The sequence below is a fragment of the Chrysemys picta genome, unplaced genomic scaffold, assembly GCF_011386835.1.
Source record: "Chrysemys picta bellii isolate R12L10 unplaced genomic scaffold, ASM1138683v2 scaf384, whole genome shotgun sequence".
Classification (NCBI taxonomy): domain Eukaryota; kingdom Metazoa; phylum Chordata; order Testudines; family Emydidae; genus Chrysemys; species Chrysemys picta.
This window is the reverse complement of record NW_027053091.1, coordinates 3,770-26,010: the sequence shown is the minus strand read 5'-3', so window position 1 is coordinate 26,010 and position 22,241 is coordinate 3,770. Positions and strand designations below refer to the sequence as shown.

The window sequence follows — 22,241 nt, the reverse complement described above, 5'->3', positions numbered from 1 at the left end:
ACACAGTATACATACACAACATTAGGAAAATATCCCACTTAGTCACATAGGTTACCTAGAGAGGATGTGGAATCCCCATCATTGGAGGTTTTTAAGAACAGGCTGGACAAACATCTGTCAGGGTGTGACAGATTTATGTTACCAAGCTGCCAGAGACCTTAGGTGATCAGTCTAAGGCAGCAGGATTTTTAGGGGTGGAGATGAAGAGAGCACACCAAGTAACTAAGTTTAAAGTTTTATTAAGAAAATAACAGCGGAGAGTGCTGAGTGTTTCCCACGTCACTCTGAGGAAGGAAGGAAACATTAGTCCCTGAACCCTAACCCATACTCTCACACGCACAACCCAAGTCTGGGTGTAATGTAAGAAGAAGGCGGGGGGAAGGGTGGACGGGAGTTCTTCCCTGTGCACAGGTCGTCCGGGGTCCGCTGTAAATCTCCAACTTGCTTCCGCTCTCGGGAGGGTTTTTACCCTAGGTGTTCCTGAGGGCTTTTGCTCTCTGCCCCAGTCTGAACCGGTTTTCTGTGGCTTCCTCAGCTTCCCCAGAACACTCCGGCTTCAGGGGATGGGAGACGGCTGTTCTCCCATTCGCTGACCTTCATTGTCTCCCTCGTTTTCGCAGCCCCTGCAGTTTCGGTTCTGTGAGTCTCCTTTCTTATGGCAGGGCAGGGTTGGAAGCTCGGCCCCCCTCTTTCTTGGCAGGTAGCAGAGAATCTGTTGTGTGCAGTGACCTTGGGCTGGAGTCAACCTCTTATCCAGGCCTAGCTGGAGTGTCAAGTTAACCCGTTCCCTTGTCTCTCTCTCCCTCCTTTGGCCTCCTGAAACCTGCAAAGGAACCTTCCATTCCCCACTCACTCACACCTTTAACCCTTCCCAGAATACTGCACCAGCGTTAGCAACATACAATACTGATCTGCCTTCCCAGGGGACTTGAGGGAGAGGGCCATTGGGGTGTGACAAGGGATGGTCTTGGTTTACTTGGTCTTGCCAGTGACCTCTTGAGGTCCCTTCTAGCCCAGCATTTCTATGGCTCTACAAATGGTGAACAGGCCATTAGAGGCACTTATAAACTAAATGCAGACACTTATTCCTGTCCAGCAGACTTCCTCCGCTGATGATAGCAACAGTGCTACCAGCTGTGAGTAGACCAGGCCATTTACCATGTTACAATCATGAAATTCTACAGAAAAAAAATAGGTCCCCCACCATATACACACAAGCAGTTACTGCTCACATATCTAGCATACCGTACAGAGTGTGCAAACAGCACTGCGCAGCGTAGAGCATTGAGTGCACACACTAAATGCTAGCAAATACTAAACTCTTACTAAAAGAGTTTTTATCCATTCACATTTTGGAAATTATTTTGTGCAAATAAAACATTATTACAGAAAACTATTACATCTAAAAGGTAAAAAGTGGTTCAGTGAGCAGATAAATGAGGCCAGAAATCCCACTTGGGATACTCCAAGTGCCAGAGAAAAGCTGGGAGAGGTTGATTGGTTCTTGTAGGGAGACAGAGCAGAGCTCATCCATCTTCCTCTCTGGGGTCCCCTCAGGTTGTGGCACAGACTCCAACAGGCTCTGTTAAGCTGCAGAAGTTAAACACAGGCAACGTCTATTAAAGGGAACCTGCCATAATGGATGGTCACCCTAGTGGCTCCATGTTTAGTGGACAAAATCTCTAACCCCGCCGACAAAGCTCCAGTGTCAGAGATCTGTGTTCCTGGAGCCTCAGGTGCTGGGCTCTGTCCCTCCTGCAGGTTCACTGGAGACTGTTCTCTGAAGCAGCTGGATTTATCATTACAAATCTCACCCAATGCTCTATCAGCAGCCACAGAGAAACCCCTCTCACTAGAGTCTTTCACACCTAAATTCATCGCAGAGAAAACAAGGGGGATTTGGCTGCAAACCTGTGTGAATAAAAGGGAAATAAGAGATCCAGAACTCCCCTGTTCTGCTCCGTGGGGCTGGTTTGCCAGAGGGGACGGGCCAGTGAGACTCAGGGTCCAATGACTTGGACTAGGTGTCTCTCTCCAGAGGCCTCAGTGAGAGCAGTGAACCCCCAGGCTAGAACCCCCCTCACTTACCCTTGGCAGATCTGTCAGAGCCACTAGATCCTTGGTCACTTGCTGTGCAGAGGAGGAGGAGAAGAGAGAGTATATTAGCATCTCTCACAAGGCAGGGCTTCAGTGTAGTTAATAGATACGGGGGACTCTTATCCAAAGGGAACAGTCATCACCTTACTCTTCCCTAGCAGTGAGGTGGTTGGTGCACAGATCAGTCTACAATGCAGCTGCCCTGGATTTCCACTATTCACATGCAAAAAACGTTACCATTGTACGGGGTCAGCACTGACTTGTGCTTTTCCTGTCTCTTCAGAATGGAAGCACTGAACACTCAACAGTCAAAGGCTAGCAAACTAAGAAATGCTGGGCTATGGATACTCAGGCCAAACAACCTCAACTCTGCCCCCTTCGGTCTGTGCCCAAATGGGTCCTTCAAGCAGACCACAGACTTCACCCTCACACCCTGCCAATCGACAGCAATTCCCGCCTTAATCAATGGCGCTGCACAGAACAGTGTGGATGGTATGAAAAGGAATGCTGATTTGGGGCGGTGCTGGGCACACAGACAAGGGTGAGTTTGGTTTGGCCTGGTGCTGGTCTATTCCCTGTTCCTATTCCCAGACCCACTGGGGCAGAGTTCGAGTTGCGTGGGAAGCATCATTCTACCTTGGCATATCCTGGTTTGCCAATCTTTGACTTCTGGGAATTCAACACTCTCAGGACACAGGGAGCCCAGGGCAGGGCTGAGCACCTGCAACCTTAACTCCACGTTAACAAAGTTCTTGCTTGTGAATTTCCGTTGTTCTGGAGTAACGAGGAGGAGCTAGGGAGGCACGACTCAGGGCCAACTGTAGGAGGAAGGGGGGTGCTCCGAGGAGGTTGTGTTGGCACTTCTCAACCCCCCTCAGGTACCCGCTGGAGACACCCCTGAGAGGGTAAAGAGAGAGCTGGACGGCTACACCGTAGCAGGGCCCGGCAGATCTACGCATTTTATACTGACTCTTGGTGCCAGGCATTAGATGGCCTCTGAGACAGTCCATCATTTATGTAAATATTTCCCATAGTTTTAGTTCCTAAAGCTAATTGCAGGAGACAACTGAGGAGGGGATTTGAACTCGTGGTCCTCGAGGTGACAGCTTCGTGCTGATCTGACGTCAATGGAAAGACGCCCATTGGCTTCAACAGGCTTTGGATCAGGCCCAGACTTCACAAGCACCAAACCAACTTTCAGGTAAGTCAAAAGAAGTGTAACATTAAAAGCAGGTCAGACACCTTCAGGGTCACACTCAGCCACACACAGCACAGCACTAGGGGGATAATAATTCTGCCCAACACCACCGTATACATTCCTGACCATCGCCTTCTCTGCACTAGAAAAATTGGGACCCATCCCCGCAAGCAATGCAATTCCACCAGTGATAGCAAAGGTGGAGCAATTGAGGAGATGGGGTTCAGGTGTTTTTAACCACTGCATCATCTAGACTTCCTCTGAGCAAGGTTACAGAACATGTGTCTACAGCCACTCTACACTACTGAAGACGACCTCTGCTGGGAAAATAACAAAGCAGGGCAGATTATCCAACAAGTTCTTGGAATGTATTGGAGACATTTTTTCTTTCAGAAGGTGGAGAAAGCTACTAGGGGAGAGGCTGTTCTAGATTTAACTTTGACAAATAGGGAGGAACTGGTTGAGAATTTGAAAGTGGAAGGCAGCTTGGGTGAAAGTGATCATGAAATGACAGAATTCATGATTCTAAAGAATGGTAGGAGGGAAAACAACACAATAAAATAATGGATTTCAAGACGACAGACGTTAGCAAACTCAGGGAGTTGCTAGGTAAGATCCCATGGGAAGCAAGTCTAAGGGGAAAAACAGTTCAGAAGAGTTGGAAAGTTCTCAAAGAGACATTATCAAGCGCACAGGTGCAAACTATCCCACTGCACAGAAAAGCAATGGAGGATGGCAAGAGACCACACTGGCTTAAACCAGGAGATCTTCAATGATCTAAAAATCAAAAGAGAGTCCTACACAAAGTAGAAACTAGGTCAAATTACAAAGGATAACTGTAAACAAATAATGCAAGTATGTAGGGGCAAAATCAGAAAGGTCAAGGTACAAAACGAGATCAAACTAGCTAGAGACATAAAGGGTAACAACAAAACATTCTACAAATACATTAGCAGCAAGAGGAAGACCAAGGATAGGGTAGGCCCATTAGTCAATGAGGAAAGAAAGACAATAACAGAACATGGGAGGAGAGGTTGATACGCTGGAGGGTAGGGATAGGATACAGAGGGACCTAGATAAATTAAAGGATTGGGCCAAAAGAAATAAGATGAGGTTCAACAAGGACAAGTGCAGAGTCCTGCACTTAGGACGGAAGAATCCCATGCACTGCTACAGACTAGGGACCGAATGGCTGGACAGCAGTTCTGCAGAAAAGGACCTAGGGGTTACAGTGGACGAAAATCTGACTATGAGTCAACAGTGTGCAATATGAGTCAACAGTGTGCCCTTGTTTCCAAGAAGGCTAATGGCATCTTGGGTTGTATCAGTAGGGGCATTTCCCGCAGATCGAGGGACGTGATCATTCCCTTCTATTCGGCACTGGTGAGGCCACATTTAGAATACTGTGTCCAGTTTTGGGCCCCACGCTACAAGAAGGATGTGGATAAATTGGAAAGAGTCCAGCGGAGGGCAACAAAAATGATTAGGGGGCTGGAGCACATGACTTATAAGGAGAGGCTGAGGGAACTGGGATTGTTTAGCCTGCAGAAGAGAAGAATGAGGGGGGATTTGATAGCTGCTTTCAACTACCTGAAAGGGGGTTCCAAAGAGGATGGACCTACACGGTTCTCAGTGGTAGAAGATGACAGAACAAGGAGTAATGGTCTCAAGTTGCAGAGGGGGAGGTTTAGGTTGGATATTAGGAACAACTTTTTCACTAGGAGGGTGGTGAAGAACTGGAAAGGGAGGTGGTGGAATCTCCTTCCTTAAAAACCTCTAAGGTCAGGCTTGACAAAGCCCTGGCTGGGATGATTTAGTTGGGGTTGGTCCTGCTTTGAACAGGGGGTGGGATTAGATGACCTCCTGAGGTCCCTTCCAACCCTGAGATTCTATGATTCTATGTGAAAATGGGGAAAGGGCTAAATGACTTTTTTGTTTCAATTTTCACCATAAGGTTTTAAAGCGATTGAACGTCAAGCATAGTGAACACCAGTGAAATTGAGGTAGAATCTGAGGCTAACGTAGGGAAAGAACAAGTTAAAAATGATTTAGACAAGTTAGATATCTTCAAGTCACCAAGGCCTGATGAAAGGCATCCTAGAATACTCAAGGAACTGACAGAGCAGATATCTGAACCAATATCTTTGAAAAGTCATGGAAGATGGCAGAGAGGACTGGAAGAGGGGAAACATAGTGCCAATCTATAAAAGGGGGATTAGGCACAACCCGAAGAATTACAGACCAGTCAGTTTAACTTCAGTACCCAGAAAGATAATGGGGCAAATAATGAAACAATCAATTTGCAAACACCTAGAAGATAATAAGGTGATAGTAACAGTCAGCCTGGATTTGTCAAGAACAAATTGTGTAAAACCAACCTGATAGCTTTCTTTGATAGGGTAACAAGCCTTGTGTATGGGAGGAAATGGTAGATGTGGTATAACTTGATTTTAGTAAGGTTTTTGATAATGTCTCATAGGACCTTCTCATTAACAAACTAGGGAAATATAGCCTAGATGGTGCTACTATAAAGTGGGTGCAGAACTGGTTGGAAAACTGTTCCCAGAGAATAGTTATCAATAGTTCACAGTCATGTTGGAAGGGCATGACAAGTGGGGTCCCTCAGGCCTGGTCTACACTAGGAGGTTATGTTGTATTTAGCAGCGTTAACTCGAATTAACCCTGCACCCGTCCACACAACGAAGCTATTTATTTCGACATAGAGGTCTCTTTAAATCGATTTCTGTACTCCTCCCCGACGAGGGGAATAGCGCTAAATTCGACATGGCCATGTCCAATTAGGGTAGGTGTGTATGTAATTCGACGCTAATAGCTCTGGGAGCTATCCCACAGTGCACCACTCTGTTGACGCTCTGGACAGCAGTCCGAGCTCGGATGCTCTGACCAGCCACACAGGAAAAGCCCCAGGAAAATCTGAATTCCTTTTCCTGTCTGGCCAGTTTGAATCTCATTTCCTGTTTGGACATCGTGGCGAGCTCAGCAGCACTGGCAATGATGCCGAGCTCTCCAGCAGAGGTGACCATGCAATCGCAGAATAGAAGGAGGGCCCCAGCATGGACTGATCGGGAAGTCTTGGATGTGATCGCTGTGTGGGGCAATGAGTCCGTGCTTTCAGAGCTGCGATCAAAAAAAAGGAATGCCAAGATCTACGAGAAGATCTCCAAAGCCATGACGGAGAGAGGATACAGCCGGGATGCAACACAGTGCCGCGTGAAAATTAAGGAGCTGAGACAAGGGTACCAGAAGACCAAAGAGTCAAATGGACGCTCTGGATCCCAGCCCCACACATGCCGTTTCTACGAGGCACTGCATTCCATTCTAGGTGTGGCCGCCACCACTACCACACCACTGTCCGTGGACTCTGACGATGGGGTATTGTCGACGGCTGCTTCCTCGGAGATGTTCGCGGACGGGGAAGATGAGGAAGGAGATGTGGAGGATGAGGCAGTCGACAGCGCTTTCAACGCTGATTTCCCCAACAGCCAGGGGAAATCACCCTCATGGACATCCCCTACCAACCCTCCCAAGGTGGTAACCCAGACCGTGAATCAGGGGAAACATCAGTAGGTAAGTGTTTTAAACATTTATTTTGAACAGAATAGGAATGGTATCTTAACAATGGGTTTTTCATGATTAGTTTGCCCTAGGCGCTTTAGTTTCTAGTCCTTGCCAGTGCAGCTACTGGAAAATTCTGTCAATATGTCCGGGGATAGAGCAGAAATCCTCCTGGGACATCTCCACGAAGGTCTCCTGGAGGTATTGTGAAAGCCTTTGCATCAGGTTCCTGGGGAGAGAGGCCTTATTGCATCCTCCATGGTAGGAAACTTTTCCGTGCCAGGCTAGCAGCAAGTACTCCGGGATCATTGCCTCGCAAAGCATGGTGGCATACGGCCCTGGTGCTTGCTGGCATTCACGCAGCATGCAGTCTTTCTCTGTCTCCGAAATCCTCATCAGAGTGATATCACTCATGGTGACCTGCTTTGAATTAGGGGAATGTTAGTATTGGGACTGATTGTCTGTTCCTTTACATAACTGTAACCGGCGGTTTACAGCCATGCGGTGGAGGCGTGACAGGGGCAGCATGGAGGGATCTTTCCCGGGGACAGCCGCGAGGGGGGTGGGACAGGGGCAGAGTTCATGCTGGCCGGATTGCCGGCAGCAGGAACTGGCCAATGCTAGGAGCATTGCTTGGAACGTGAAAGGAGGGCACTGCTATAAATTAAGCTTTAAGCAGCCAAAAGTCTACGGCTTACCATGTCCGCCTGCTAGCCGAATTCCGTTGTCCGGCCCCGCTTGTGTGATCTGTACAGCAAGACCCCAGGCACTCAATGGGAAGGCCGAAAATTCGACCTTGTACTGAGTGCGCATGTGATAGGTGCTGTGCATGGTCTTGTTCACAGAGAAAGACTATATTCATTGTTCGCAAAATTGTATCATTCTGATGAATTCACTCCCTTTTTCCCATCCCACAGCTGCGAGTGTCTCCCGACCTACCCCGGCATCCCCCTCCCAGAGGCTGGCGCAGATCAGGCGACGAAAGAGAAGGACACGGGACGAGATGTTCTCAGAACTTATGGGCTGCTCCCAAGCCGAGGCGGCACAGCAGACCCAATGGAGGGAGAACATGTTGCAATACCAGCGATCACACAGCGAATGGGAGGACAGGTGGCGGCAGGAAGACCAGCAGGCAACTCAAACGCTGCTTGGACTAATGAGGGAGCAAACGCTCCGGCACCTTGTAGATGTTCTGCAGGACAGGAGGACAGAGCCCCGCTGCATTCTCTCTCTAACCGCCCTCCCCCGCCACAAAGTCCCATCCCCCCCTCACCCAAAGTCCCAAGAAGGAGGGGCGGCAGGGGCCGTGAAAACAGTCACTCCACCCCTGCAGACTGCTCAAGTAACAGAAGGCTCTCATTCCCAAAGATTTTATAAGTCCTTTCCTTCGCTCCAAGCACCTCACCCAAGCCCCTGTCCCAGTTTCATCCCCTAACTGTGTAGTTCTTAATAAAAAATACGTTTCTGTTAATTACTGTTTCCATCATGTTCTTTTAGAGGAGAGTATCAGAGGGGTAGCCGTGTTAGTCTGAATCTGTAAAAAGCAACAGAGGGTCCTGTGGCACCTTTAAGTCAGTATGGAGATAACTCCAAGATAAGACTTGGAGTCTTCAGGACCAGACTCCAAAGAGAAACTGCTGAGCTCCAGTTCATTTGCAAATTTGACACCATCAGATCAGGATGAAACAAAGACTGTGAATGGCTATCCAACTACAGAAGCAGTTTCTCCTCCCTTGGTGTTCACACCTCAACTGCTAGCAGAGCACCTCACCCTCCCTGATGGAACTAACACCGTTATCTCCATACTGATTTATACCTGCCTCTGGAGATTTCCATTACTTGCATCTGAAGAAGTGAGGTTCTTACCCACGAAAGCTTATGCTCCCAATACTTCTGTTAGTCTTAAAGGTGCCACAGGACCCTCTGTTGCTTTTTAGAGGAGAGTGTGTTTGAAAGGAGGGAAGGGAGTTGGTAATTGGAGAGGACAGTCACCTTTACCAGGGTACAGACACGGGGGCAGGTTCAGCGGAAGGTCACACACACATTGCAGTCACTAGGCACCCTGGTCAGGCTGGGAGGTGGTTTTCATGTTCTGTGTGGGGGGGCTATGTGAGTGTGTGGCGGGGGAGGGTGGTTACAGATCTTATGCAGCGGTCCTTAGCCTGGATGACAGAGCCACGCAGCAGGGGATCTGTAACTCCCCCTCCCCCCCCCGCCACAAAGTCAGATAGCCCCCACACACAGAGTCCCGAAAAGGAGGGGTGGCAGGCTCCGTTGAAACAACCAGTCCACCACTGCGGACCGCTCTAGGAGCAGGAGCCTGTCATTCCTCGAGTTTAGAAGCGTCCTTTCCATCACTACACCCACTCCCCACCAGTCTGCGTCCCAGTTTCAACACTTTACCACGAAATCCTTAATAAAGAAAACAGTGTTAACGAACAAAGTTTAATTTATTTTATTTTTAAAGGTGTGTTGGAAGGGGCGAGACGGGGTGAACAAGGTATGTAACTGGAGAGGATAGTCAACATTAAGTGGGTAAAGAAACGGGGGCAGGTGCAGCTTCTGTTTAAACAAAGTTAATAGTCACAGGTCACCCTGCTCACTCTGGAACCTAGCTTTCAAAGCTTCCCGGATGCACAGCGCGTCCCGCTGGGCTCTTCTAATCGCCCGGCTGTCTGGCTGGGCATAATCAGCAGCCAGGCGATTTGCCTCAACCTCCCACCCCGCCATAAACGTCTCCCCCTTGCTCTCACAGAGATTGTGGAGCACACAGCAAGCTGCAATAACAATGGAGATATTGGTTTCGCTGAGATCAGAGCGAGTCAGTACGCTTCTCCATCTCCCCTTGAGACGTCCAAAAGCACACTCCACCACCATTCTGCACTTGCTCAGCCGGTAGTTGAAGAGTTCTTTTTCACTGTCCAGGGTGCCTGTATAGGGCTTCATGAGCCAGGGCATTAGCGGGTAGGCTGGGTCCCCGAGGGTCACTATAGGCATCTCCACATCCCCAACAGTTATTTTGTGGTCAGAGAAGTAAATACCTTCCTGCAGCCATCTAAACAGACCAGAGTTCTTGAAAACGCGAGCATCATGAACCTTGCCCGGCCATCCGACATTGATGTTGGTAAAATGTCCCCTATGGTCCACCAGTGCTTGCAGCACCATTGAAAAGTAGCCCTTTCGGTTAATGTACTGGCTGGCCTGGTGGGCCGGTCCCAGGATAGGGATGTGAGTTCCATCTATAGCCCCACCGCAGTTTGGGAATCCCATCGCAGCGAAGCCATCAATGATGACCTGAACGTTTCCCAGGGTCACTACCTTTGAAAGCAGTAGCTCAACGATTGCGTTGGCTACTTGCATCACAGCAACCCCCACGGTAGATTTACCCACGCCAAAGTGATTCGCGACTGACCGGTAGCTGTCTGGCGTTGCAAGCTTCCAGAGGACTATGGCCACTTGCTTCTGGACAGTCAGGGCTGCTCGCATCCGTGTGTCCTTGCGCTTCAGGGCAGGGGACAGCAACTCACAAAGTTCCAGGAAAGTTCCCTTACGCATCCGAAAGTTTCGCAGCCACTGTGATTCATCCCAGACCTGCAGCACTATGCGGTCCCACCAGTCTGTGCTTGTTTCCCGGGCCCAGAATCGCCGTTCCACACCATCAACATGACCCATTGCCACCATGATGTCCACGGCGCGGGGTCCCATGCTTTGCGAGAGGTCTGTGCCCCTCTCAGACTTAATGTCCTCACTGCGCTGCCGTAGCCTCCTCGCCCGATTTCTCAGCATCTGCCTTTGAAAAAGGTGGATGATAAGGTGCGAGGTGTTGACAACGGCCATAACTGTAGCGATGATCGCAGCGGGCTCCATGCTCGCAGTACTGTGGCGTCCGCGCTATCAATCACCAGAAAAGTGCGCAAACTGATCGCCCGACGGCGCTTTCAGGGAGGGAGGGCGGGAGTGAGGGTTGAATGACGACAGTTACTCAAAACCACCCTTGACACATTTTTTGCCCCAGCAGGCATTGGGGGCTCGACCCAGAATTCCAATGGGCAGCGGGGACTACAGGAACTGTGGGATAGCTGCCCACAGTGCACCGCTTCCAATGTCGACGCTTGCCCTGTTAGTGTGGACTCACAAAGTCGAATTACTGTCCTTAGTGTGGCTTTGACTTTGTAATATCGGTTCCACAAATTCGCTTTAAGTAAAATCGAACTACTCTCGTAGTGTAGACATACCCTCAGGGATCAGTTCTGGGTCTGGTTCTGTTCAATGGCTTCATCAAGGGTTTAGATAATGGCATAGAGAGTACACTTATTAAGATTGTGGCGATACTAAGCAGGAAGGGGTTGCAAATGCTTTGGAGGACAGGATTAAAATTCAAAATGATCTGAACAAACTGGATAAACAGTCTGAAGTAAATAGGATGAAATTCAATATGGACAAATGTAAATTACCCCACTTAGGAAGAAACCATCAATTGCACACATCAAAATTGGGAAATGACGCCTAGGAAGAAGTACCACAGAAAGGAATCTGGGGTCATAGTGGATCACAAGCTAAATATGAGTCAACCGTGTAACACGGTTGCAAAAAAAGGCAACATCATTCTGGGATGATTAGCCCGAGTGTTGTAAGCAAGACACAAGGAGTAATTCTTCCTCTCTACTCTGTGCTGATTAGGCCTGAACTGGAGCATTGTGCCCAGGAAGGATGTGGACACATTGGAGAAAGTCCACGGGAGAGCAATACGAATGATTAAAGATCTAGAAAACATGACCTATGAGGAAAGATCGAAAGAATTGGGTTTGTTTAGTCACAGAAGAGAAGACAGAGAGGGGACATGATAACAGTTTGCAAGTACATAAAAGGTTGTTACAAGGAGGAGGGGAAAAATTGTATTCATCAACTTCTGAGGACAGGACAAGAAGCAATGGGCTTAAATTGCAACAAGGGAGGTTTAGGTTGGACATTAGGGAAAAAAATCTTGTCAGGATGGTTAAGCACTGGAATAAATTGCCTAGAGAGGTTGTGGAATCTCTCTCATTGGAGGTTTTAAGAGCAGGTTAGTCAGGGATGATCTATATCAGAGGTCTTAAAACATGCGGCCTGTGGGGCTAGTTCCTGCAGCCTGCAAAGCTCCCCGTGGCCCACTCCCCACCCCCTCCAGGCCAGGGGTGGGCAAACTATAGCCCCCGTGGCGCCGCAAGCCCTGCGCCGCTCCCTGAAGCGGCCGGCACCACGTCCCTGTCGCGGCGGGGCGTGGGGGTGGGGGCAGAGGGCTCTGTGCGTTGCCCTCCCTTCCAGGCACCGCCCCTCCGCAGCGCCCATTGGCCGGGAACGGGGAACCGTGGCCAATGGGAGCTTCGGGGGAGGTATCTGGAGGAGCAGCAAGGCCAGTGCACGGAGCCCTGTGGCCCCTTCCCCAGGGGCCGCAGGCATGTGGTTCCGGCTGCTTCCCGGAGTGGCGCTGGGCCAGGGCAGGCAGGCAGGGAGCCTATCCTGGCCCCGGAGCTGCTCTAGGTAAGTGGCGCTGGGCCGGAGCCCACACCCCAACCCTCCTGCACCCCAACTCCCTTCCCTGAGCCCCCTGCCGCACCCTGCACCCATCCTGCACCCCAACTCCCTGCCCTGAGCCCTGGCCACACCCCGCACCCCTCCTGCACCCCCTGGGAGCAGGGAGGGGGTGGAGTTAGGGTGGGGAATTCAAGGAAAGGGGTTGGAATGGGGGCAGGGAAGGGGTGGGAAAGGCAGGGAAGGGGCGGGGCCTAATAGAAGGGGCAGAGTTGGGGCAGGGCTGGGGGCAACAGGGGAGGGGTGTCAGTGATGTGGCCCTCGAGCCAATGCATTAGTCCTCATGTGGCCCTCGTGGCCATTTGAGTTTCAGATCCCTGGTCTAGATAATATCTAGTCCTGCCTTGAGTGCAGGGGACTGGACTAGATGTCCTCTCGAGGTCCCTTCCTGTTCTAGGATTCTATGGTACTAGAGCAATAGTTGGAGATTTCCCGAAAAGCCTCACTGTAGACAAGGTCTATGAGTGGGAGCGAGGATCTCCTGTCAGTGGCTCCAGGCTAAAATCCACAAGCAAATACTGATGGCTGTTCAGAGATGGTCACTTGAAAAGAGGCGATGGGTCTCTTGTCACTTACCCTGAGCTACAGCGTAGCCGTCTCCCGTCCTCCCTGCAGAGAGAAGGCAAATTTCAGTGAATGCCGCTCCCGACATAGGAACCGACTCCGATCTGTGTCCACAGCTCAGAAACAGGACCCCTGGCGCCAGTAATGGACTCAAGGTCCCAGGCGCTCACGATCGGCAGGAGAGAAAGACACGAGACAGTTTCCAAAGATCTCAGCCCACTGGCTGCTGGGCTCACTGGAAAACCAAGCCTCATATAAACTGTAACCCGCACCAAGGTTCTGGGTCTGGCCCTCCAGCAGCTCCCATCGGGGTCATTAGCTCAGTCCCACAGTGGGACAGTCACACAGTACTGACACTGGCTCCTGTATTGCTGTTGGCCTTAGGTAGGTGTGCAGGGCCCGGCAAGTCCAGGGAATGCCCCCAACCCAGCCACTTTACCTGGGCATTGCTTTTTCCAGAAGAATACTCCGATTATAACACCAATCAGGACAGCTGCAGTGATAACTCCAGCCACAATGGGAATCAGACTATTATTTGGTTCTGAAATGGAATGGAGAGAATGAGCAATGGGGAAAAATCCCCCACTAAAACCCCCCTTTCGTCACAGTGCAGGGATCAGTCAGTCAGCTCCCCAGATAAGGGCTGAATCCTGCAACCATCCACCCCTTCCAATGCAGCCACCATGCACCTACGAGGCATTATACCCCACCACAGAAAGTCCTGGACACTAGACCCAGCTTCTACCACTTCAATTCATAATAAATATTTAGCACTTAAAATAGAAGACTTTTATAACATTAATCAATCTTCATAAACCGAACTATGGGAGAGCACGAATGTCAGTCTCGTCCCTAAACGGGAAAGGGGGAGACTTGATGAAGATCACACAGTGAGTCAGTGAAAGAGCCAGGAATAGACCCCAGGAATCCTGACTTCCAGACCCTCCTCCCCTAACCCACCTGCCCCCACTCCCCTTCCAGAAACAGAACCCAGGAGTCCTGGCTCCCAGCCCCTAACTCCCCCTTGACCACCCTGACTTTCATGACTAATGGAACACAGTCCCATTGTGTGATTCTGGTGACAAACTGGAAACTGACCTCAAAGCTCTGGATTTCCCTGCCATGAATATAGTTAGACACTATGCGTGTTTTTTGAGGGGGCAGGAAGTGAAGAGGGGACGACAGAGATATTTTAATACTGTTCTTGGTTTATAGGAACCTGTTAAACCCCAAGTTCTGTATACACTTTAAGTTTCATTAATCAGCTTCTCCTGTTGTCTGAAAGATCCACATAATAATACAGCAAAAAGAAAAATATTTCTAAGAGAATAAGGAAATGTGGTTTATGACACAAAAATTGGCAGGGGACGTAGTAGCAGGATTATGATGTGAAACCATCTGTTGACTAGATTTCCAGTGCAGGCTGCCCTTTTAGAAATTGTTTGCACTTCCAAATGCTGCATTTTTCCACATCCCAATTAACCAAGCAAAAAGATGGGTAATAAATTCTTTCTCGACTTCCTTGTGCTAGGTGCATAGGAGACTCTCCCCCGATGCAGGGTTCTAATCTGCCTCCTCGCTCCATTCCAAGGCCAGACCCTCTCTTCCAGCATCACTGCGCACAGAAACAAGCTGCTCCCAACATTAAACCTCTACCTCTGGCCACATGGGCCCACAGAGTCGTGTTTCTGAGAACCTGCTGAATCCTAGGACTAGAAGGGACCTCGAGAGCTTATCTAGTCCCGTCCCCTGCACTCATGGCAGGACCACGAGTGCATGAAGTTGAGAACGGGCTGGAAGCTGAAGCAAGACCAACTCTGTTTGGAAATAAGGGGCAGATTTGAGCTTCTCCTGGGATGTGATAAATTCTCCATCCCTTGGAGACTACATCTGGAATGGAAATCTCTTTCTGAAGGATCAGCGCTGGTTTGCCCACAGATGACCAGACTGTGATTTCCCCCTGCCCTGGACTAGGCAGGAGCTCAGATCAGATGATTAGAATGGTCCCTTCAGGCCTTAATGTCTCGTTGTTAATCTTCTCCCTTCAGAGACACTGTATTGCTGAGATGTATCCAACAGCCCCAGAGGCAGCAAACTGGAGAGCAAGACATGAGCCCCAGGCACTGTGGGTCCCAGCTCTAGCACAAGAACTTGACTGCAGGGGGACAGAGCCAAAGAGGACAGGGCCTCACAGACCCTGAGAAAGTCCAGCTTCAGCCTATAAATCCGAATGAGAATTTTTCAGGGGTTGAGTTTAATGGATTCCCCCTCTCCCACTAGGAAAACAGACAAACACACAAACTCCTTACCCCAGGAGACAGAGAGTGGCTCTAACAGGCTTTCATGCTCCACGTGACATGAATAATGGGCTTTGATCTTGGGATCAAATCTCCATTGTCACCCAGGTCTGGTAGGTCCCATCCCCATTGGGTAGGATGCCTTCAGAGTAGGTCTCCTGCTGTCTGCTCTCCCCATTTTTCAGTCAGGTCACGGTGATGTCCCGGGGGTAGAATCCATTGACCTTACAGGAGAGGGTGGTGAGGCCGTCACGAGATGACCTGTCGCTCACTCTAGCTGTTGGGCACACTGGGAAAAAGAAGAAACTCAAGTTAGGTGTTTTCAAGCTCTAATCCAGGCAGCATTTTCTAGAGCTTTGCAGCATGAAATTCTGAGACCCGAGCAGTGGGAGAGGATGAGAATCCATGAGACAGAATCCCTCTGATGAGAGAGAACCACCATGTTAGAGGATTTCTGTGCTGAATTCACAGTATCAGCAACGGTGAATCCTGAATCCAGGTCCCTGACCTGGCCTCTGCTCCAAACCACAGAGACACAAATACCTTGACAGGCTTCACTAAACTCCAGATACAGGTGTCAATCACACACTAGGTTTGTACCCATCTCCTCTCAGTCCCTGGATTTGAAAGAGAGAAGAATCTTGCCCTGGCCAGGGAGCAAAAACTGGACTGAATAAACTGACCAATTAGAGATGGAAAGGGCCCATTAAACAAAAAGTGACACACAGTGCTAAATTGCCCCTCAAACGAGCTAATATGAATTGGCTAATTTCTTGTAGGTTGTTACCAAATCTATTTACCCCAGTATTATGGATTTCAAAAGGAATTATGCTAATGTTGAAAAATCAGTTTCCCAGCCCCCTGGCACTGAAATACACATTACAATGCTGTGTATGGATTTTTCTTGTTGGCATTTGTAAAGATGGCAAAGGACAAGATAATGTTCTGCTGAGGTTTGTGAGGGAAATAAGCAATTAGTATAATTGTTGCAAAAAACTGGGTAGAAATTTCAAGTAACCTTGAACAGCAAGTGCAAACTGTTTGGGAAGGGAAAGATCAGGGTGTGTAATGATGCTAACTAATCTGGGAAATGTGTGTATATGGTAACAGACAAGGTACATAAACGGGTAATAGTGAGTTAACATTTTGAAGCAGACTGTCCTCCTGAGTTGGAGTGTTAAAGCATTTAACCTCTTCCCTTCTATGTTTGTGATTAATCTTTAACTAAAAAGCTGGTAATAAATTTGAGTGTGATTATCTGGTGTCTTATTGATAAAAGAATCGAAAAGTAAGTATGAAAGTGTTGTAGCAAAGGTAGGTCTTGAGGGGGAAAACTTTAAGGACAAGGGGAGCCTTCTTCCAGGTTAGTATGGGGAGGGCAATTCCACATGTAGGGAATGGCATGGAAGGAAGCACATAAATGACTGTAGGAGAAGTTTGGCAACAAGGACAAAGCTACCATCATTGATGGAACACGGGCTGGGGGCAACACAAGAAATATGATGGTACAGACAGTGAATGGGGAAGAATTACATGGTGAATGAAGCTGGTGTCCATAGAAGTGGCACTTCCATAATTAAGCAGAGTGCTCTAACATGCACAAGTACAGATTGCCTTGATAACGGCTGTGTCACATCAGAGGAAGAGGTAGAATTTGTGATGTGAAGTTGCGCTCATTTGGTCAAGTGGCTCTGGAGATGCAGCTTCTCTACAGTGAACTGCTTTTAACATTTTCAATTTCTTATCTTTTTTTCCAGCAGAACTGATGGGGAAGGGGTTGTTTCCCCACCTATCCCTGGTGCAAGGTTCGCTGAATATCCCCCTACCCACCTGCTCCAGTTTGGAACTGGGGCTGGGGAATGGAGATGTAGCCAGTAGTGTCCCCCTAGGTGGGGCTTGTCTCCCGCCTTACCTTTCCTCTGTAGAGTCTCCTTCCCGTACTCTAGAGCACTCCTTAGCCAGGAAATACAATTCCCCTCCACGTAGCGTTTCCACTGCTGGTTGTCATTTACTTCAGCCTCCCATCTCCTCTTGGTGATCTGAGCCCCAATATCTGCTGCTACCCAAGTCATGGTCTCCTTATCGAAGGTAAGAAAGTCTCGTCCGTCATATGAATCCTGGTAAAACCCCTGAATGCTGTTGTCTTCCCGGAGATCACAGCCGTATATCGTCTGGATGATGTGAAACCCTGAAACACAGCTGAGGGTCAGAAGCAGTCTCTCTCTGAAAATCTCACCAAGAGCCCACTGCAGGTAGCCCAGTGGTTCTTCTTCTTGCTACTGGGCCCTCCCTCCCCTGAGAAATGGGGTTCCCACTTATGCTGTTGGGTCCTACACCCTCCCAGCTCCTTTCAGGGGGGAACCCAAACCCGCAGGGGGCACCCTCTCCATCTGTTGGGTCTTGTACACTAAAGAGCCCCCACTGCAGAGAGCTCACAACCTTCAAGGAGTACCTCACTGCTGCTTGTTCTTGTATGTTCCCTGCAGGAGGAGCAGGGTGGCATAATCCCAAAGGGAGTACTCCAGATATTGCAGGGATCTATCCCCTCCAGCTCTCTTCTGCTCTCTGAGGATCCCCCCAGTTCTCGTAGTCAGGGTCATTCTGGAGAAGAGAGGGAGTTCAGGGTGTCTGTACCCCACTCTCTTCTGCTCTGGTTGTATTAACTTTGCAGGGTCCTCAGGATCACTTGGCCCCCCACCTCCGTCATTGACAGTACCCCCATTCCCCTGTGAGGAGGGGGTACAGGTCTGTCCCCCACACTAACCTCTGCTCTGGTTTAATGACCTCACAGAATGCCCAGGGTCACTCTGTTTCCCTGCCCCATCTTCTCCGTGCCCCCAACTCAGTCTAGGAATGGCAAAGAACCAACTTCATATGCTTGGCCTCTTTTTCACATGGCCACTGTCTCAAGGTGATTCCCTGTGAGGATCAGGCCACTGACGGCCCTTAGTTCAGCTAGCCACCATTTTCCTACAGCCAGGCTAATCTTCACAACGGCCCCCATCTCGCACACAACCAAGAGCAGACTCAGTTAATGGACCCACCCCTGGGCTGATAGGAGGCAGGGAGGGAGACTGGGGGGGAGGGAAGGGGGATTGGGACAGGAAGGAGAATGTAGGGGAGCGGGAGAGAGGCTGTGGTGAACAGAGAACAGTGTGGGGATCACGAGGAAGACTGAAATGTGGGGAAAGGATCAGACCCCTAGCTTGGCAAACTGGGTAGAATGTTGGGGCACAAAAATAACTCACACAGGGTCCCAAATATTTTCACCCCTCCCTCACCCTGCATTAGATACATCGAGGTAAATGCCAAGATTTTCAGCAATGACTAGTGATTTTGGGTGCCTAACTGAGACCCTTTAAAGGGGCCTGATCAGAAAGTGGGAGCACCCGGCCTCTGAACATCAGACACCCAAAAATCACTAATCACTTGTGGAAAACATTAAAAGTAACAACAGCTACAGAAAGGTTAGTAACCATTTTTTCTTCTTCAACTGTTTGCACATGTCCCTTCCACGTTCGGGGACTCCCAAACAATACCGTAAGAGGTGGGCTCGGAGTTCATGGACACATGGATTACAATACTGCCCAACCAAACCCAGTGTCATCTCTCACTTGGTGGGTAATGGCGTAGTTGGAAGAAAAAGTATGTACTGACGCCCAGGTCGCTGCTCTGCAAATGTCCTGGATCAGGCCTGGGCCATGAACGCCACTGAGGAAGCTTGTGCTCTCACAGAATGGGCCACAAGGAAGGCAGGTGGTGGGACACCTGCCTGCTCGTAGCACATGTGAATGCACAATGTAACCCACAATGAAATTCTCTGAGCCAAAAGGGGTAGGGTTTTCATCCTATCAGAGCGGTGTGGATTTATGGATCAGCTTAGGACACCTGCCTAACATCCAGAGGGTGGAGATGTCATTCCTCCCTATTCTTGTGCGGCTTGAGGAAGGGAATGGGCAGGAAAATACCCTGATTACTATGAAACTCCAAGATTACCTTTGGGAGGAACACGGGGTGGGGGCAACGTTGTACCTTGTCGCAGTAGCGTAGCCGGGTTGGGGGGGAGCAGGGGGAGCGGCCGCTCCCCCACTGAGCAGAAGCTGTGCCTTTTTTGTGCTCCGACGCCTTTTGCTCCTGCGCTGCTGCCGGAGTGGAGCATTTTTTTTTGCTCCCAGCGCCTTTTTTTCTCCCGACATTTTTGCTCCCGGTGCCTTTTTTTAGCTCCGCTCCCCGTGCTCTTAACCTGGCTACGCCACTGCCTTGTCGTTAAAGAACACTGTATATGGAGGTTTTGACATAAGAGCTCTCATCTCCGAGACCCTCCTGACTGAGGTAATTGCTACCAGAAAGGCGACCTTCTAGGAAAGGTCCAACAGAGGGCACAATGCTAGAGGCTCAAAGGGAGGCCCCGTGAGCTCTGACATGACCAGGTTTAAGTCTCCCAGGGGGATGTTGTCAAGGCTGATTCCCCACTCTGGCATTTCGAGTGCAGAAGGTGGGAGCCTGCAAGGACTCGAAAAATTAATACTGGCCACTCCAGCCTGGTAATGCTGCCACCACCCAAGTGAAAATCTGCCTTTTGCCAATCCAGAAGAACTCTCTTGGGAAGTTTTTCTGGGGCCCCTCGGCTTTTCCACCCCTTCTTCGGGAAAGCCAAGAAAGGAAACAAAAGAAAAGGAGAACCCAGCGGTTGTATTAGCTGATTAATATATGCACAACCTCTTTACCTCATAAGACACAGAAATCCAGTCATGTTCTTACAAAAAGGAAATTTTATTTAAAAAAAAGAAAGAAAACACCCTTGGAAAACTTAGGTTATTGCTAGATCTTAAAAGAGCAACTGCAAGGATTAATCACCAAGAGTAGCTTTCTTGGGATCCAGTTTAAAGGTTAGAACAAAACAAAAGCACGTGGGGTTAGCACACCGGAATCCACAAGCCATAAAAAGAGATCGGCCTAATCGTGTCTACCTGAACATTTCTTGTTCTACTTCTGTCATAAATATAAAGGGACGGGGGAGAGGGTCTGATGCAGTGCTATACAATCCTCTTACCAGTAAAGGGTTAAGAAATTCAGGTAGCCAGACTGACACCTGACCTGGCTGGCATCTGACCAATAAGGGGACAAGATACTTTCAAATCTTGGGAGGGGGAAGACTTTGTGTGTGGCTCTTTGTCTGAGTCAGAGTGATCTTGGGAGACAAGAAGTACCTGCAGAAAATCAATCTCCTCAACCAGTCATCTTCTCACCAAACCTCACTTTTCTAAAGTAAGTTTAGTCAGCATTGCGAGTAGGTTTCTGTTTGTTTTGCTTGGTGAGTTTTCCCTGTGTTAGAGGGAAGGGTTATTCCTGTTTTTTTCTGTAACTTTAAGGTTTTGTCCAGAGGGGGAATCCCTCGGAGTTTGGAAATTGAGTACCCTGTAAAATAGTTACCATCCTGATTTTACCTTCTTTGTTTTAATAAAATCCTTCTTTTAAGAACCTGACTGTTTTCTATGGTTTTAAAACCCCGGGAGTGGATTTTTAGATCACGGTGTAACCAATTGGTTAGGAGATTATTCTCAAGCTTCCCAGGAAAGGGGGTGTACAGGCTTGAGAGGGTATTTTGGGGGGAAGGGGAACTTCAAGTGGTTCCTTTCCCGGATTCCTGTTTAAAACACTTGATGGTGGCAGTGAGAGAAGCATTTCTCAGGGTGCAGGGAATTTTGTACCTTGGGGGTTTTAACCTAAGCTGGTAGAAAAAGCTTAGGAGCTCTTCATGCGGGTCCCCACGTCTTTACCCTAGAGTTTAGAGTGGGGAGGGAACCCTGACAACTTCCATATCGGTGGTTCCAAATGAGTAGTTTCTAGGTATGATCCTGATGATTTTTCATACCTGGCCCAGAGCTTTTTACGGCATAAGTACTGCCCTGTCCCTCTGCAGCCAAGAGAACAAAAGACCCACACACCCAGCACTTTTCCCCACTTTGAGAGGGTACAGCTTCCTTACTGGTTCCCCTGGTCAGGTGCCAACTCATTTTAAGCTTACCTCTTAACTCTTTACAGGTAAGGCAGTTAGGGTACAGCTGCTAAGGAGGATTCTATAGCTACTGAATGGTTGGGGTGCTACCCCCACTCATTTATCACAGATGGGTTCCCAGATTTGTGGGTACAGCCTTTCAAAGCCCTCGAGGAAGGGAATGGACATTTCATGTGAAAAACCTGACTGACCACCCAGCAGGGGTAGAATGAGGAGATCGCTCCTAGGTGTACCTTAACGGATGAAATCGCTAGACCTGGCTGTTCCCAGACGGTTCTGGAGTATCTGCTTCATCTGAAAGATGACTCAGTGGGTGAGGAGGCAGGGGTGCCGGAACAGGGGGACCAAGGGGCCATGGCCCTGCCACATTAGCAGCAGGGGGAGGGGAAGGGGAGGAGTGGGCAGAGCCTGAGGAGAAGAGGTGAAGCGGGGGTGTGTGGGGGGAAATTGGGGAAGAGGCGGAGTCACAGTTTCAGCACCGGTAGCCCCCCCACACTCATAGGGAGATTCTGGCACCCCGGTGAGAGGCCTTGCAGGGTAGACCAAATGGAGAAACGATTCCACTTGGCAAGGTAAGTAGCTCTGGTAATTGGATTCCTACTGCCTAGCAAAACCTAGCAGACCTCCTCCGAACAGGCCAGTTCTGCAGGTTTAAACATGGACCTGTCAGGCAGATGGAGCATTTGGCCGCGATCTTGCGAGATCAGGTCCAGAAGGGGAGGGAGCAGCATTGGAGTTGCTACTGACAGGTCTAGAAATAAGCCAAACTAGTGTTGATGTGGCCAGGCTGAGGCTATGAGAATAACCTTCGCTCTTGATCTTCAGCAAGATCTTGTGCACAAAAGGAATTGGGGGGAAGAGGGGAAAGGCGCAGAACAGGTGATTTCTCCAAGGGAGTAAGACGACATCTGTGAGTGAG

The 22,241-nt window shown here is 49.3% G+C and overlaps 1 protein-coding gene across 6 annotated transcripts; it reads right to left on the bottom strand.

The window, feature by feature from the left end:
• Positions 1-223: 223 nt before the first annotated feature.
• On the bottom strand, positions 224-20,452 carry LOC135978673 (HLA class I histocompatibility antigen, A alpha chain-like). Of its 6 annotated transcripts, none has more exons than XR_010596050.1 (7): positions 17,756-20,452; positions 17,216-17,491; positions 15,316-15,592; positions 13,446-13,547; positions 13,019-13,051; positions 2,089-2,130; positions 224-1,590 (listed from the first exon to the last, which is right to left on the bottom strand). XR_010596050.1 is itself a non-coding variant. In XM_065579530.1 (6 exons), the coding sequence occupies exons 2-6, from the start codon at positions 17,373-17,375 to the stop codon at positions 1,586-1,588; spliced, it is 342 nt and encodes a 113-aa protein (XP_065435602.1). In that variant the 5' UTR covers positions 17,376-17,491; positions 17,756-20,452; the 3' UTR covers positions 224-1,585. The 6 variants fall into 6 exon arrangements, 4 of the variants coding, with proteins under 4 accessions (XP_065435602.1, XP_065435605.1, XP_065435604.1 ...); XR_010596051.1 differs by having other exon boundaries at positions 15,528-15,592; XM_065579530.1 differs by lacking the exon at positions 15,316-15,592.
• Positions 20,453-22,241: the final 1,789 nt, after the last annotated feature.

Excerpts from the sequence above, each read along its gene's own strand:
- LOC135978673 (XM_065579530.1), bottom strand. The coding sequence starts at position 17,375 with ATGACTTGGGTAGCAGCAGATATTGGGGCTCAGATCACCAAGAGGAGA. Across the intron at positions 13,548-17,215 it reads GGAGACTCTACAGAGGAAAG|AACCAAATAATAGTCTGATT; the intron begins GTAAGGCGGGAG and ends ATTCCATTTCAG. Across the intron at positions 2,131-13,018 it reads CGGCTACGCTGTAGCTCAGG|CAAGTGACCAAGGATCTAGT; the intron begins GTAAGTGACAAG and ends TCCTCTGCACAG.